Source organism: Leopardus geoffroyi, chromosome C3, assembly GCF_018350155.1.
Source record: "Leopardus geoffroyi isolate Oge1 chromosome C3, O.geoffroyi_Oge1_pat1.0, whole genome shotgun sequence".
In the NCBI taxonomy this organism is placed as follows: Eukaryota; Metazoa; Chordata; class Mammalia; order Carnivora; family Felidae; genus Leopardus; species Leopardus geoffroyi.
The window spans coordinates 4,952,755-4,969,018 of NC_059338.1; the positions used below are offsets into that span (position 1 = coordinate 4,952,755).

At 51.1% G+C, this 16,264-nt stretch overlaps 2 protein-coding genes across 4 annotated transcripts in view; both read right to left on the reverse strand.

The window, feature by feature from the left end:
* Positions 1-1,476: 1,476 nt before the first annotated feature.
* Positions 1,477-7,601, reverse strand: PEX19 (peroxisomal biogenesis factor 19). 3 transcript variants are annotated; one of them, XR_006706651.1, is made up of 8 exons: positions 7,480-7,601; positions 5,947-6,056; positions 5,401-5,566; positions 4,883-4,968; positions 4,040-4,201; positions 3,024-3,200; positions 2,626-2,796; positions 1,477-2,543 (listed from the first exon to the last, which is right to left on the reverse strand). XR_006706651.1 is itself a non-coding variant. In XM_045455115.1 (8 exons), exons 1-8 carry the CDS (start codon positions 7,547-7,549, stop codon positions 2,503-2,505), a joined length of 900 nt encoding a protein of 299 aa, XP_045311071.1. In that variant the 5' UTR covers positions 7,550-7,601; the 3' UTR covers positions 1,477-2,502. The 3 variants fall into 3 exon arrangements, 2 of the variants coding, with proteins under 2 accessions (XP_045311071.1, XP_045311072.1); XM_045455115.1 differs by having other exon boundaries at positions 1,477-2,586; positions 2,752-2,796; XM_045455116.1 differs by lacking the exon at positions 2,626-2,796 and having other exon boundaries at positions 1,477-2,586.
* Positions 7,602-11,238: 3,637 nt separating this feature from the next.
* COPA (COPI coat complex subunit alpha) overlaps positions 11,239-16,264 on the reverse strand; it is a 46,982-nt gene continuing 41,956 nt past the window's right edge. Inside the window, exons 24-33 of the mRNA XM_045455117.1 lie at positions 15,749-15,838; positions 15,450-15,559; positions 14,989-15,066; positions 14,754-14,822; positions 14,088-14,224; positions 13,661-13,847; positions 13,466-13,576; positions 12,979-13,140; positions 12,157-12,351; positions 11,239-11,872 (exon numbers count right to left, since the gene is read on the reverse strand). Coding sequence (XP_045311073.1) covers positions 11,813-11,872; positions 12,157-12,351; positions 12,979-13,140; positions 13,466-13,576; positions 13,661-13,847; positions 14,088-14,224; positions 14,754-14,822; positions 14,989-15,066; positions 15,450-15,559; positions 15,749-15,838 — 1,199 coding nt within the window. The 3' untranslated portion in view covers positions 11,239-11,812. The remainder of the gene's footprint in view (positions 11,873-12,156; positions 12,352-12,978; positions 13,141-13,465; positions 13,577-13,660; positions 13,848-14,087; positions 14,225-14,753; positions 14,823-14,988; positions 15,067-15,449; positions 15,560-15,748; positions 15,839-16,264) is intronic.

Here is a 16,264-nt window from a genome sequence, read left to right on the forward strand (position 1 = left end):
CATTTTTAAGCAGAAGAAAAGGCTCCAAAAATAATATAGAGGTCCTTACAGCGACACACCCTCGCCAAAGAAAAAGTGGACTGGAGGCAACCCTCACGTGACCGAGAACAAGTACAGAAACATACCAGTGTGGCCGACGGAGCTGTGGAGACCGGGGAGGGCCCCAGAGCAGTGCTACCCAAGGTGGTTCAGAGACTTGTACTGGTCTGTGAACAGTTTTGTACCTGTCTGCAACATGATGAGTTAGAAGTTCAGAGTGTCTAGAAATGTCTTAGCGTTCGGACACTGCTGTGATGTCCAGGTACGTGATCAGTGGACTCAGCCTGCTGAAAGGGGTCTGGTCAGCTTGGGTGTGGCCGAGCCTGCGTGGTGGGTGGCATGCTGTGTGAACTGCACTTGTCACGGGCAACGGGAACACATCTGAGCGTACGAAGGACTGGGTGAAATAAAACAAAAACCCTGGCTCTTTAGCAGACAGTTTGAGAAGGACCGCTCTGTCTTCCATGAGCCCAGAACCACTCCAACAGCGCTTCCGGGACAGAGAGGAGCTGGAGGTCAGTTTGTTCATGTTCAATCAAAATGAAAACAAATCGCCTGGGAACAAAACTAAATTGGACTAGAGCATCTGTCTGGATTCCTGGAGTAAGCCCTGACTAGGACAGCAGGACTGAAAATCGGTACAAGAGAACTGCCAGTACAGCGGGTACATGGTTCAGGGACAGGGTCTTTCTGTCCTTCCCTCCTCCTCTCTATCCTCGTCCGGTGTCTGGACGGAGCTGGTAGAGACTTTTGGCCATTCGGGCCCTGTGACCACCATCACGAGTCTGCCTCCGCTTTTCCCACCTCCTACACAACAGAGGAGTCAGATTCAGACTGGGGCTTTCATATTCTGATGCGGTCCAGTACCTAGACCTTCCCAAACAGCTTGAGGCTCAATCCCCCATCCACAGAATGTGTGGAATCGTCTTAAGGGTAAGAAAGCTTAACCCCTGGAAAGTGGCATGTTCGGAGCGCAAAGTGACTCAGAGGCTGAGTGTCACCTGCCCTGTGCACTATCTTCTGAGTGCTGAGACAGGAGAGCCAGCTGGTCTGACCAGAGTATCCACCAACACATGGCAGCCAAGGTCCATAGATGCAGTGGTTCCCAAAGAGAAGGGCAAGATCAACTCAAAATAACAATGATAATAGAAATAATTTTAAAAACGTTAATAATATATTGCTAACAATAATAAAAATGTGAAACCTTAGGATACAACACCAACGGAAGGGCTTCCCAGATTGGAACAGCCAGAGGCAACGAGGCAAGATGGCCATCCAGCGTCCTTGGCCAACCGAGGGGCAGCCTCAGCTGGGGAAGGGGGCGGTGGTAGAACCAGCACTGCAATGGTATGAACTGGTCTGCAGACATTCCTCACTCTGCAGCTTACAGAAGCCGAGGAAGATCAGAGAAAGACCTGAATGAAAAACAGGCCACACTCCTCAATCAGAATATTTATTAGTCAAGAGAAAGGACCCGAGCTGCACCCCACTCCCGTTCCCAAGTCACCTGCTTAATCAAGGGACAGGATTCAGAGAAATCAGAGGTCTCAAATAAGCCAGAACACATCTGGGGAAGAACGGTCTTTCATTTCCTAGACCTGACACTGTAATTATGTATGTTTTCCAGGGAGGAGGCCAATCAGAGTAGTGGATGGCCCTTCCATGTCACAGCTTGGGTGCAGAGAAGGGCTGGGATAAACAGGTATTTAAAAAGAGAGAAGAGGAGGAGAGGCAGGGGGCACAGGAAGGTCAAGGGCTGGGTTCACCCAGATCACACAGCGTCATACAAAGACCCAAGCTGGTGACTTGAGTTCTCAAACTACACCAGGGACCTGGAGGCTCAGCACCTGGCGAGAGGAGAATCCCAGGGCTTCTCTTTCAACCCTACTGTGATCAGAGGCAAAAGCCCCTACTTCCTTTCCCTCCACGGAATTCCCAACGGTCTGTCTGAAGGCAAGAGGACACGGTGACAGACCGAGAGCCCAAGCCCAGGCTGAATTTCTCCCCATTCATTTCCAAAGGCTCTTCCCAAAAGAACTAGAGAAATACGGAGCCCCAGGACTCTGTCTCTGCTCCCCAGTCCGAGAGAGGGAGTAGAGACAAGGCACAAAGACCCTGGATGTAAAAGTGAACATCGGTGTGGCCATATATAACATTAGTTGGGAGGGGGAAGAAGGGCATGCCCCCAAAGGGATGCTTTCCGTCACCTGGTAGGTAGCTGGGCCTTTGCTAGCAGCAGAAACCACAACGGATAGGGTTCACAGAAACGGCCCGCACCATAGGCCTTATTACCAGAAAGACAGAGTAAAAGCCTCAGCTGGTATGGCACAATCTAAGCTGGGATGACAGAGGGCAGTGGGCAGACTGCTCTTGCAGACGACACTCCTGCCTCGGCTCCCAGTGGTTCTGCTGACTCCGGATGTTCCCCATGGCTGGGAATCAGGGCCGAACGCGTGTTGTGTTTCACATGATCAGACACTGTTCGCCATTGGCACCTGGTGGGCCTGACAGATTGAGGGCATCCAGGTCAAAGTTGAGGCCAGGAGGCTGGAGAAGAGACGGAGGGACTGAGATTACTGCTCTTACCTCAAGCGACAGCTTTTGAAGGTGCGTCCCCAGTGGCCACAGCGATCACCTCGAGTGGAATCATTCGAGACTACAGAATTCCAGAAACTTGGGCTCAGGTTCAAATCTAAGAGAAGATATACTCACCATCTCCCCAGCCAGCTCTTTTGGAGGATGGCCCAAATCCTGTAGCTGGAAAGTAAGAGGAACTTGAGAAGGAGAGAATCCCACGAAACGGCAGTCCGCAAGAAGTACCTGAGCCACTGTCTCTCTCCTTTCTCCTGGGGACCAGGCTACGTGGCCTCTCTCGTGCTCCCTCCTCCACCTGGGTTTGGCAGTGTGGCCTTCTTCCCAGAAACCCGCTCCACCGAACACACACCCAGCAGCACCCGGGGGCAGGTGGCAAGAGGAGGCCTCACCTGCTGCATGAGATCCAGCACCATCTCAAAACGAGCCTTCTGAGTGGCCTCGCTGTCTGTGGGGGTCTCGGCCTCAAACTGCTCACATATCTTGCCCATGACACTATGTTGTTCCTGATATTTTTCAAACTGCTCTGGAGGAAGAGACCCCCGGTGACTCTGCAACCATTCTGGATACTAGGGAAAGGGAGAACGGGTGCAGAAGAATTAATGGACAGTGGATAGGAAGGGCAATAAAATCTGAAAAGCAATAAAATCCGAAGGGGGAGGGGACATAGGGGAAGTCAAAACTAAAGACGTCAGTAGCACTGACTCCAACCACGTCACCTGGCTGTGCCAGCATTTACAGTTACCAGAGGACGGCACACTTCTTCTGTGAAGAGCCAGACAGTAAATATTTTAGCCTTTATGGGCCATGTGTGATCTCTCTGTCACATGTTCTTTCCTTTGTCTGTTCTGATTTTACAACCTTTATAAATGTCAAGAACCACTCTTCGCTTGACCGTTGGATTTGGTGCACCCGGACCCCAGTCTGCTGCCTCCTGGTCTCCACTGTCCACTTCACTCTTGACCGCATGTTGCACCGTGTCGTTGAAGAGCTTCTGTTCCTGTATTTTGTTTCTTTAGTGAAACTGTAAGCTCTTTGACAGCAAGGACCATCTTTTACACTATCTTAAATTGTTTATAGCATAAAGCCAGTAAATCAGCGTCAGAGAAACGACTGGTAAGAAATACAAGAAAGGGTTGATCAGACAACAGCCTCGAACCAGTTTACAGAAAACCAGAGCTGAAGAGCCTCCCCTTCTACCTTAAGCATCTTCAGTGTGGTACGTTTATTCCCAAAGACACAGCTCCTCCCCACTCTCCTGTTCCAAATAAACAAAGGAGAAAAGAGCAGAGAGATTGTGCACTCGAGTTACTCCAGCTCTGTAGGCTCGAGGCAGACAAGGTAACCCACAGGCGTCGTCGACACAGTGGAAAATGAGGAGGAAAGGCAGAAACAGAAGTTCACAAACCTTTTCCGTAATCTCCTTCAGTGATGGGTACAACACGTCCTTGGACAGTAGGTTCTGCATGATACTCTGCATGATGGGGAGGATGTTCCCTTCCCCATCCCCTTCTTCCATGCCCAGCCCTTCCATGGCCTTGGTCAGTTCCTCCTCTGACATGCCTGAGTTCTAGAAAGGACAGGAGAGAGGTGAGCAAATACAAATGGTCCGACTTAAGACCACTTTTCAGTTTTAGATAGTGTGAAGAGGATGTACATTCAGTAAAAACTTTACTTCAAATTTTCAATTTGCATCCTTGACCGGGGCTAGCGATATGCAGATGATACTCCCTCGAGATGCCACGGTGGCCGTGGCTCCCAGGCAGTCACGTGATCACCAGGATCGACAACTGATAACACTGACAACCATTCTGTCCCCACGTGACCATTCTGTTTTCTACTTTCAGTACACCATTCACTAAATTACACGGGATACTCAACACTCAACACTTTTCTAGGAAATAGGCTTGGTGTTGGGTGATTTTGCAGAGCCACAGGCTAACGTAACTATTCTAAACACACTCAAGGTAGGTGCGGCTAAGCTGTGATGTTTGCTAGGGTAGGTGTATTAAATGCATTTTCAACTTGTGGTATTTCCAACTTATGATGGATTGGCCAGGATGTAACCCCATCGTAAGTTGAAGACAGTGCCTTCTTGGGATGCTTAGCACCCTTTCAAGTGGGAAAGAACTATTTAAACTTGCCAGCAGCAAAAGTGTGGCAGGGACAGACTTCAGATGCTACCCAAGAGAGTCTGTCTTTTTGCTGATGTGTCTGACGGGCTCTCGTGGCCCCTACCCCTTCCCCTCACCTGGAGATCAGTGGCATTTTTGGCGAGTCCACTTAGTGTCTCCTTCAGGCAAGATGTAAATTCTTGTTGGGAGGTTGCATCACTGCCTAGGAAAGATCGAGAAAGGCCAAGTCTTTTGGATTTTTACTGTCTGCTTCCCCAGACTGCGCTGGTTATCAGCTTGGATATGCAGCATTTACTGGTGAGTCACTAGCACTCCAAACCTCTGAATCCTCCGTGGTCACCTTCATAGTCACTTTCACAGATCTATTCGAACCGGGTGTCACTTTGTTCTCCACGAAGACACCCACAACACTATGACCTTTAAAATGGTCAGTTTTCAGTAATCTTTTCTGTGACTTTTCAGCCTCGCCCCCTTGCATGACACAGTGCCCCTGTCCCTCCTCCCATCTCCTGGTCCCACCGGATGGCCGTGATATGATGAGTGCTGTCAGCTCGACTAAGAGTGCTCTCTGTGCGCAACAAACACTGTGGAGGTCTGTTCAGGGGTCTCCAGCCCCCCAGGGCCGCCTCCTCACCCACTCTCCCGGCAGCCTCTGAGAGCTTTTGGAACTGCTCCACCAGATGGGGCTCTTCCTCAGCCAACTCCTTCATGGCCTTCTCGAATTCTGCAGTGGCTTGGGAAGCCAGCTCGCTGTCGAACAGTTCTTGGAAAAACTTCTCTTGGGAGGCGAAGAGGGCATCCTGCAGCGAAGGGGGGGGGGGGGGCCAAAATGCATCTCTTACTTGGCCCCCACCGACAGAAGCCACAGGCAGGGGCTCTGGGAAATGCAGTGCTGCCCTCCTGCCCACCTCCACTGGACATCCTAACTACCTCTTTTCAGGAGGACAGTAAGAAAGGCACCGGGCCACTGAGGGAAGGGTATAGGGTGGCATTCCCAAACCAACCTTTTAAATCTGCCTTCTCTTCGAAGCACTTCCTCAAGATCCCACCACTCCATCCTCCAGCCAGGCCTCCTCCCCCCAATCCACTCCAGCCCACAGGGGCCTGCCCCACCTCTGCCTGCAGGTGCTTGCCCACAGCCCCCCCCCCCCCCCCTCCCTTAAGAGGGTGGAATTTATACTTTGGCAGTGTCTCCTGGCGATCTCTTCTGGGGCCCCGAAGCATCAGGGGCCGTGGTGGTAGGAGGGGGTGCTGGGGAGGGTTTGGCCTTATCGAAATCATCAAGAGCACCTTCAGAGACAAGAGACATAGTGTGTGTGTTGGGGACGGATGAGGATTCAAGGTTTGGTGGGGGGGCGGGGTAAGTTCTGGGCACAGCATTAAGAGGACAGTCTTTCAAAGTGCCATCTCCCTTTTAAGTGTCCCTCTCCTGGCCCACCCCTCAATAAGCTGCCCACTTCCCTCTTCATTACCCAATTTATTGTGATCAAAGAGGAAGAAATCCCTAAAGGTGGAAGAGGCGTCTCTCTCATAGCAGGAAAGAGAGACTTAAAAGCTCTGCAAAGACATCTCCATCTACGCAGCGACTTCCTTGCCACATTCTACCGATTCCCCAGAAATCCCACACAAATGTCCAACGAGAGCAGAGAACACAGGTGTCCTTTAACTCCTGAACTCACTCTGGAGCCCTCGAGGGCGTAATTTTTGGCGAGAAAGCAAAAGCCACAAGACGTTCCACCCCGCTTCCCGTGGGTCCTGGTACTCGCACAAACTGAGGGATAGCACGCGACAGTCCCTGGGGGACACTGAACTCTCTTCTCCTAATGCCAGGTTCAGCCCTCCCTGGGCAAAGTTCCTAGAGCTTCCTCTGGCCTCATCTCCGCAGATAACTATGTGCCAATCCACAGAGTCACTTGGCACTCCTCACCGTTTCTGTTCATCCTTCTGCCTGCCCACATCTCTGTGACTGGGCAAGAGACAAAACATATTCACCTCTGCTCTAAAAACCTGAGTCCTCACCACCAATCCGCTTGCTGGGCTTAGCGGGAGGACACTGGCCCCACTGTGGGCAAGAAACCAACAGAAGAGCGGAGGGCGGGGAAGAAAAGAACATCCAGCCTCTTTCAGGAGGGTGAGCTGTCTCCCCCTAAAGCCCTCTCCCCCTCAGTTTTTCAGAGTAATGGAAGGGAGTCGGCTTGAGCTGTCTGACACGGTGAAAGTACTGGAATGGGGCCCGGGGAGGGAAAGGTGAAAGGCTTGGCGAGAGGGAAAAAGGGGGGAGAGGGCAGCGCACAGAAGGCCGCGCCAAGGGCCGGTCGACCCTTAACGCGAGCAGTCGGTTCGCAGCCCACCAAAGACCGAAAACTGCCGCTGGCGGGAAGGAAGTTAGGTTAACAAGAACTTGCTCACCGAAACCTAGGGGAGTTCGGCGCCGGATCGTGAAACACCGTCTGGCGGGCTACTGCTTCCCCTCCGGCAGGGAGATCAACGGTCTGAGACGCTCTGGGGCCCGACGTGGGCTCCCGAGCTCCCGCCGCGGAGGAAGGAGAGGGTGACCCAGAGATTTTCTTCGGAGTCACAGGCAGACCCTCTGCCCCCGGCCAACCTTTGGAAAGCCTCTCCCGCTCCGCCCCCAATATCTCGGGCGCAGTTTGCCCCGGAATGAGCCCTTACAACCGCCCACCGTCGGGCCTTCCCCTTTACGAGTTCTTACTTTCCAGAAGCTCTTCCAATTCCCGGTCCGCGTCGGCCCCAGCACCACAAGCCTCCTCAGCGGCGGCCATCTTGCTACCTCCGGCTTGCCGTAGGAGGCGGGGCTTCGCGGCGTCCGTGCCTCGGCCCCGCCCCCGCGCCCCTCCCCTTGTCCTCGTGCAACCAGTAGTAGCGCAGGCCGGGCCGGAGCCGCCATTTTTAAAGGGACAGGAAGCTCTGTGCGTTGGGTTTTGTTTTTTTTCTTTCTCGCCAGGAACCGTTGAACTAACGGAGTGGAACTCACCGTGAAATTCTACCAGGTTACTGATTAGCCCGGCTTCCTTTATTTCAACTTCTCGCGTTATCCAGAGAAGAGACTCTTTCATCATATGCTTCTCAACACTTAGCACTCTCTGACATTCTATTGATTTTACTTCCTTGTTTACACTGGCCCCCCAGGCACTGCGTGGGATTTGAACACCCAGCGGGCGAGGACTGCCATCCGTGGTCTTCACTGCTGTAAGCTCAGCTCCTAGGCGAGGGCCTACAACCCCGCGGGCGCTCACTGGCCACTCGCAGCCCTCCCGGACCCTGATGAGGCACACTTCTCCGCGGGATCCGGCGGCTGTCTCTCATTTCCTATTCTCCGACAGGGTTGCCAGAATGAAGGACACAGGACTAGGAGCTTAGTTAGAGCACAGGGTGCGTTGGAGCAATTCAGGCAGAAAAAGCAAGTCTGGAACCTCGGACTGAGCCAGAGGACCATTCATCGTGGTAGCTATAGACCTACCTTCCCCGAACCATCCCCTTTTCTCCATATAGAACCCAACCTCTAATCCAGTGAAGCGGGGGGAGGCTCGGTAAAAGACAACTCCAGACACCGCTTCCCTCCTCTGGGATGGTTCTCCTCTTCAGATGGGTCAGAACTGCCTCCCACGCAAATCTGTGCTAGCATTTAGAGCGCATCCACTGTTGTGCAGGATCCTGTGCGGGGCACAACCCAGGAGAGTGACACAGATGGGACCAGCCCCTGCTGTAAAAGAGCTGCCTGAGGATTAGGCTGGAGGTAAGATGAGACGGAGAGGTACACACAGGATGGTACAAGGCAAATGTCTTAAAAGAAGGGTCAAGCGCTATAAAGCTTAAAAGGGAGAAATCACATCTGAGTGAAGTCACTTAGGGGCGCTTGGGTGGCTCAGCCGTTTGAGCGTCTGAGTTTGGCCCAGTTTGGCTCACAGTTCATGAGTTCAAGCCCCGCATGGGACTCCTGCGGTCAGCGGCAGAGTCCCCTCTTTCTACCCCTCCCCCACTCACGTTTTCTCTCAAAAGTAAACATTAAAAACAAAACTAAACTAAACTAAATGGGGGCGCCTGGGTGGCGCAGTCGGTTGAGCGTCCGACTTCAGCCAGGTCACGATCTCGCGGTCCGTGAGTTCGAGCCCCGCGTCGGGCTCTGGGCTGATGGCTCAGAGCCTGGAGCCTGTTTCCAATTCTGTGTCTCCCTCTCTCTCTGCCCCTCCGCCGTTCATGCTCTGTCTCTGTCCCAAAAATAAATAAACGTTGAAAAAAAGAAATTTAAAAAAAAAAAAAAAACTAAACTAAATGAAGTCACTTCATGGCTTCCGTCCTTAGCTTCCTAAACGCACACTTGAGTACCGTGTCGAGTACCAGATTAGGTACTCTTTCTGGCACAGATAGGGCACAGGGTTTTTAAATCATACCTGTGCAAACCGTACTGTATTCTTCCAGACACAAGTGGTGAGTGAGGAGAAAACATTCTGAACTGAAAGTCAGAAGACTTGAGTCCCAGTCCCAATTCCGTAACTAAGTACTTTTTTTTTTTTTAATTTTTTTTTATTTTATTTATTTATTTTTTTTTCAACGTTTATTTATTTTTGGGACAGAGAGAGACAGAGCATGAATGGGGGAGGCGCAGAGAGAGAGAGGGAGACACAGAATCGGAAACAGGCTCCAGGCTCTGAGCCATCAGCCCAGAGCCTGATGCGGGACTCGAACTCACGGACCGCGAGATCGTGACCTGGCTGAAGTCGGACGCTTAACCGACTGCGCCACCCAGGCGCCCCTAAGTACTTTTTTTTTTTTTAACATTTATTTATTTTTTTTTTTTAATTTTTTTTTTTTTCAACGTTTATTTATTTTTGGGACAGAGAGAGACGGAGCATGAACAGGGGAGGGGCAGAGAGAGAGGGAGACACAGAATCGGAAACAGGCTCCAGGCTCCGAGCCATCAGCCCAGAGCCTGACGCGGGGCTCGAACTCACGGACCGCGAGATCGTGACCTGGCTGAAGTCGGACGCTTAACCGACTGCGCCACCCAGGCGCCCCATAACATTTATTTATTTTTGAGACAGAGAAAGACAGAGCATGAACAGGGGAGGGGCAGAGAGGGAGACACAGAATCCGAAACGGGCTCCAGGCTCTGAGCTGTCAGCACAGAGCCTGACGCGGGGCTTGAACTCCCGGACCGCGCGATCATGACCTGAGCTGAAGTCGGCCGCTTAACCGACTGAGCCACCCAGGCGCCCCCGTAAGTAAGTACTTTTGTTCAAAACCCTTTATCACTCTAGGCCTCAGATTAAAGTTCTTTTCAATTCTAAACTTCTATAACCTAATCCTTCTCTGATTAACTGCTTTCTCATTTAACTCCAACCCACTTACATGTATGTCTCTAATAGGACTATAGTTATATCAAGCACATATTGTAGGTATTTCGCCTGGCTTTATACTATTATGTTAATATAAACATGTTAATAAGAAAAATACTGGAGGTAAAAAAAGAAAAAAGAAAAATACTGCAGGTAACTGGAGAGAACTACGATGGAGTTGAAACATGATTTGTTCTTTGCATCATCTCTTAAACTTGCTTCTGCTTTTCTATTCTTACTAGAGTGATACTCCTAGCACCTCCTTTCCATATTTATTCACCTCCTGCCTAATGTATAGTGAAAGCTGTTGCCAAGCCTTATTTTACAGCGTTTTTAAAATGTTTATTTATTTTTGAGAGAGAAACAGAGTGAGAGTGGGGGAGGGACAGAGAGAGGGGGAGACACGGAGTCCAAAGCAGGCTCCAGGCTCTGAGCTATCAGCCCAACGTGGGGTTCGAACCCACAAACCGTGAGATCACGACCTGAGCTGAAGTCGGATGCTCAACCGACTGAGCCACCCAGGCGCCCCTGAAACGGAGTTTAAAATGAAAAGTACAAACTGTAATCAAAAACACAGCATGCCAATCTACCCAATGTAGTCTTAGCACACGACAAGCAAAACCCTGTATTGCCAATGTAACCGCTGTAATATGTGTATTACCTGTAAAACATCTAGAACAGCGAGAAGTACCCGGTACGTGCTCAGTAAGTACTGGCTATAACTAGCAAAAGGGGAAAGGTTGCTGTCAGTAACGGAACAGGGGAGCTACTTGCTATGTTCTCACAGTTTAATGTATCCTATGAAAAAAATGTATTTTTTAAAAAGACAGTGGGTGTTTATTACTTTTGTAATTAAAAAAAAGATATCGGGGTGCCTGGGTGGCTCAGTCCGTTGAGCGTCCAACTTCGGCTCAGGTCACAACCTCACGGTTTGTGGGTTCAAGCCCCGGGTCAGGCTCTGCACTGACAACGTCGAACCTGGAGCCTACTTCAGATTCTCTGTCTCACTCTCTCTAAGTAAAAAAAAAGAAGAAAAAAAAGACATCTGCTTTGGTGGGGCAGCTACATAAAATAGGAACATGAGAGTGTCCAGGAAACAAATGGAGCCACAAAACTGTCATAGAAATTTATTAAGTGTGAGAAACAAACACAAGAACAATGGCTATAAAGAACAAACCAATGAAAAGTGATGTGCATTCTTGGGAAACCAGTTTCTTCTCAGACTTTTGAGTTCCTGGGTACACACAGGGTACCTGCCTGGGAGTTTACATGCCCAAGGAAAACGGCGTGGGGGGGATGGCTAAGAGTTTGCTGTGGCTGAGTAAAAGTTACGGCCTTATTTATCACATCCGGCTTCCATCCAAAAGAAAGATACAAAGGTGGTGGGGAGGGAAAAGATAAACACTGAAGGAATGCAGTAGGCAAAGTTTCATCACGGAATTTTCATCTGTTCCTTGAGTGATCTCAGCTGGGAAGATCACCACAGCTGTAGTCACCTTGACAAGACGACAGAGAGGTCTAGACATCTTGATTAACCATAGAAGAGGAGAAAGGGACATTAAGTTTTAGGGCAGGACAGCTCAATGTCAATAATTTGAAGGGCAGCTGAGGAAGAAAGAAGCTAGGATACAGAGATTGGTTCTCTAGAGGAAAATACGGTGTTTGACCCTGCACACACCAGAGGGAGCCTCAGCGGAACTGCAGAGGACTGATCCTTAAACCAATGACATCTTTGCCAATCTCTGTCACCTGTGGAAAAGGCAACAGGGAAAAGTTAGGGAATCTGTGAGGGTGCACAGCCCAGAAAGCTTACTCCCTCCACTCCTCAGTGAGTACAGCAGAGTATGTGGTTAAGATCTGTTACTGCTCAGTAAACAGCAGTGGGGAGAAGCTCTAGTTTTCTTTAGTATCATTGTCTCAAGGAGCTAGAGGCAAAAACGGAAGAAAAAAAGAACCAACACGCTTCTTTCTATTTTCTCTTTCTTTCCTCTTCCCTCCATATCCTGGATGTCTTTCTAGAGGACAGTACTTACTGTAGTGACCTTGCAGACTTGACCCTTGAACTCAGGGGAATAGCAGGCCCCACTGAGTGGACATTTCTCCACTGGCTTCCCACGGTAGATGGGCCGGTAAGACGCAGCACAGATGTCAAAGGGGTTGTGCATGTCGTAGCTGAGCTGGCAGGCGTCTGTGGGGTTCTTCTCACACGCAGACAGAATTTTGCGGGTCTAAGGGAGGGAAGGAGTATTTTATTTAAGAGGACTGAAAGCTGCACGTCACAACTCACCATGGTTCAGTGATTTCCTCGACTCGAGATGCCATTGTACCGAGTGAACGAGTATGTCCTTTTGTACAGGACACACGTGAAGGGGTCACAACAATCACCACTCCTGCTGCATCAGGATCTCCCCTTCTCAGTATCAGTGGTTCCACGGATCTAGACCCACAGTCCTCCACCAAGCCTGGAGATGATCAGAGCCAGGACTCAAAGGGTTAAAATTGGCTTCCACCGCCCAGGAGGAATGTCTTCAGAGACCCCAAGTAACGGGACCTGTGTGCGGAGGTTAGCAGCGGTGGGAACGGGTAGCAGAGCTCAGGGACGGGAAGGCGGAGCTCTTCTAGGTGGCAGGTCAGTCTACCCCTGTGCCTTGTCTGAAGGAGTTACGAGTTTGCTTTCCAAGAACAAAAGGAGGCACCCTTGCCACTGAGTAAAGAGAAGACGGCATTCGGTTGCCTCCTTCTGTTGAATGTTGTTATTCAGTGCTTTGTTTTAGAGGCAAAGGCCTTGGCTCCTACCCCCTCCATGTGAGAGCCGGTCTGGTCCCTTTATGCCTGAGGAAGGAGCTCCCATCTACCTGTTGAGCCACCTCTGGCTTGGGCCCAAGTTCCAACAGGCGCCGAGCAAAGGTGGCAGCTGTCTTAAAGTTCTTGAGCTTGAAGAAGAGGTTGAGGGCCGTGCGCAGCACCAGGATCATGTGAACAGGCTGCAGGTTGGAGTGGGTGAAATAGGCTGCCATCTGGTGGACAGAGAGGGGGACACATGCCAGGCTGATGGTACAGCAGACATAGGTCATTTATAAGCCGCGGCACACGCATTAAACACAACACAAAGCAAACAAAAACGGGGCTGACTACAAGGCACTGCGATCTTCCGCCCCCGGGGTGTGAAGGACTGATGGAATGAAGAAGCGTAGAAAAATACACCCTCTCCTCAGAGAAGTCGGCCCAAACTTCTCTTACTCCCCAGACTGAAATGTGGGTTTGGACTTTAAGAATTCAGACCTAATGGAGGGTGAAGGGGCGGACCTCTCTGCACCGTGCAGAAGCCCAGAGAGACCGTACCTCACAGATGCGCTTCTGCTGTTCCAGAGTCTCTTTGGGAAGCTTCTTTCTTTCTATCTCCATGGACAGGCCCACAATGTACTCACGGCAAATGGTGATAAGCTGCTGGGCCTTGAGAGAGGGGCAAAGCAAGGTCACGGCACAGAGGCAAGACCGTGCGGGTGCCCGGGACTAGGATGGGCTACCCCCTCCTACCTCCGCAATCTCCTGCTTATTGTCCACGACGAGGAGGGGCACACTGAGTAAAATGGAACGGAATTTTTCCACGGCCTCCTCGAACTTGCCAACTGTGGTGAGCTGGTAGCATAGCTGTAGCCGCTGAATGAGGTCATTGAGCCTCAGGCCCACGGCTGGCACACCATTCTTCAGCCCCGCATCCTTCCTGGAAGTTTGGAAAAGCAAGAAGAAAAAGGGATAACCCGGAATCCACTAGACTCAAAGGGGAAACAGGTGGGGGAACTGGACGCAGATGTATAAACCAAACCTCACAGAGTGTCGAGCCCAAGTTCCTTCCTACTAGGAAACCTCCCCTCTGGGACGACCATTAACTGTCCCTCAGGCTATCATCTGAAATATCCACCCCACGCTGGAAGACACAGAAGCCAGGAGCAAGGGGCCTTACCAATTGCGATTAGGGTAGCCATACATGGAGGGCAGGCAGGGCAGAGCCTGATAGGTGGTGCGGCCTCGGGCATAGGTCTGTAGGAACAGTTGCTTGTAGGGGCCAAACTGGGTCACCCCCACCTGGTCGTGAAGGAGCTAGAATACAAGAGGAAAGAAATATAAAAATTGTGACCTTGCCACTGCAAAACTCGCTAACCTTGGGCAAGGTACTTAACTTCTCTGTACTTGTTCCCTCATCAGTAAATTATACTTAATTATAGGACCTACCTCGTTTAGTAATACCTATAAAGCATTCAGGATAGCACCTGACACACAGTATGGCAATGTTAGCGGTTGTTGCATTTGTAGTTACTGGAGTTACTGCTATTGCTATCGTAACATATGTAACATATCGTAACATACCTGCTCCTGAGGGGGCGCTAACTTACTGATGTGAGCCAGAAAGCAGACTATAAATGGGAGGGAGATGGCTGGAAAGATCCACCCGGTAGAAGAAGGCCTTAGGAGGCTACCTTCCCTAGGCAAGACCGGGGTTTCCACGATAAATACACGCCTCTGCCCTCGTGCATAGGTTAATTTCCATTTGGTTAAGAGGAGTCAACCGTCTCCCTGGGGACCCCGGGTGACAACACTCCGCAAGAGCCAACGTTACTCTAAGACTTACCCGCATGGCTGTTTCAAAAGAGCCTGCCAGGATGTGATCGACTGGAAGCTGAGAGTTATTGCACCAGATCTAACAAGACACAGAAAACCCAAGCCAACTGAAACACAGCCCCTTCTCTTCCCAAACTACCCTCCCCTGTACCTAGAGCAGAAAAGTAGCCACGTTCTTTACGCACGAGTCCAGCAGAGCCAGCTCAGAAACATGCATGCCCGCAGGGTTGTGCTTCCCTGCTCACCTGAGTTGGGCTGGTTCCCTTGGTGGGAGGCACAAAGAACCCGTCGTCAGCTCCCCCGGCTGCCCCAGGGGGTACATCCTAAGAGAAAAAACATCAGTCATTCAAAAGCTATTCAAGCACTTTGTTCTGATAAGTCTAAACACCGTCCTTGACCTTGCTCCCAGCCTCGACCGGGGAGGAAGGGGCGGGGGGCGCTTGTGGGAGAAGACCCTCAAAACAGGGGCAGCTTCACCAGTAACAAAACGATAAACCAAAAGCTCCAATTCAGACGACAAAGCTTGCTGCCTTTTCATAAGCTGCTGTTGCTGCAGCCTGACCGGCTGATGGGAGATAAGCATCAGGTCAGGAGGATCTACACCCCCTCCCTTCTGGAGGCCTCGGGACGGGTGGGGGGCAGTATGGCCACCGGCTTTCACAGGGAGACCCAGAGGGAGCCTCCCCGGGGCGAGAACCCCACACACCAGCTCAGGAGGGAGCTCCAGGTCCTCTTCCACATCCCAGCCGCCTCCTTCTTCCTGTCCCCTGCCAAGAGCGTCATCCCCCAGGCCATCCGTAGCCTCCACAAACCCATCTGTAAGGAAAATCCAGGCTCAAAGCGGATTTGCAGTGACGGAATTTTAGCATGAAGAAAGCCCAAAGCTGGGATCCTTGTCGGTTCCACGGTCTGGAAGCCTGCAGAACTGCCCCACGGCCCAGCCCCCACCCGTCCCCCCACCCCAGGCCACCCATCCCGCCAGGAGACCCCCAGAAGAACTCTCACCTTCATCCAGCTGCAGCTCCGCATCCTCTCCCCAGCCTTCGGTACCAACAGTGTCAATGTCAATATCAGCAGCCAGGGCTCCTCCCTTGCCTACAGACAGAAGAACACAAAGGAGCTGGTTATAGCCAGGCAAGACTGAGATCCGGCCTCTTCTGCAAGCAAGCTGCGTCCTTACAAAAGCAGATGCCAAGCCTCTGTCCACTTAATATTTTTATTATTTACTTCTGTAGTACAGATGCTATGCTACCTTGCAGCAGGTTTCAAAAAGAGAGGAAGCAGAAGAGAGACGGGAACAACTGGCCTTGCTGACACCAAACACCACCCCCTGAACCATTTTTTACTTAGCAACTCCTGGAGTCTCCTGCCGAGATCTCTACGTTACTGCCACTCCAGCGTGTGCAGGGCACGGGGACACAGCCTCGTCAGAGACAGAGGAGAGAGCGGGGCTGGGCACAAAATGCTCTGGGGTCCATCTAGGCTGTCAGCCAGGAAAAATAAGCCAGCAGACATCTCCAA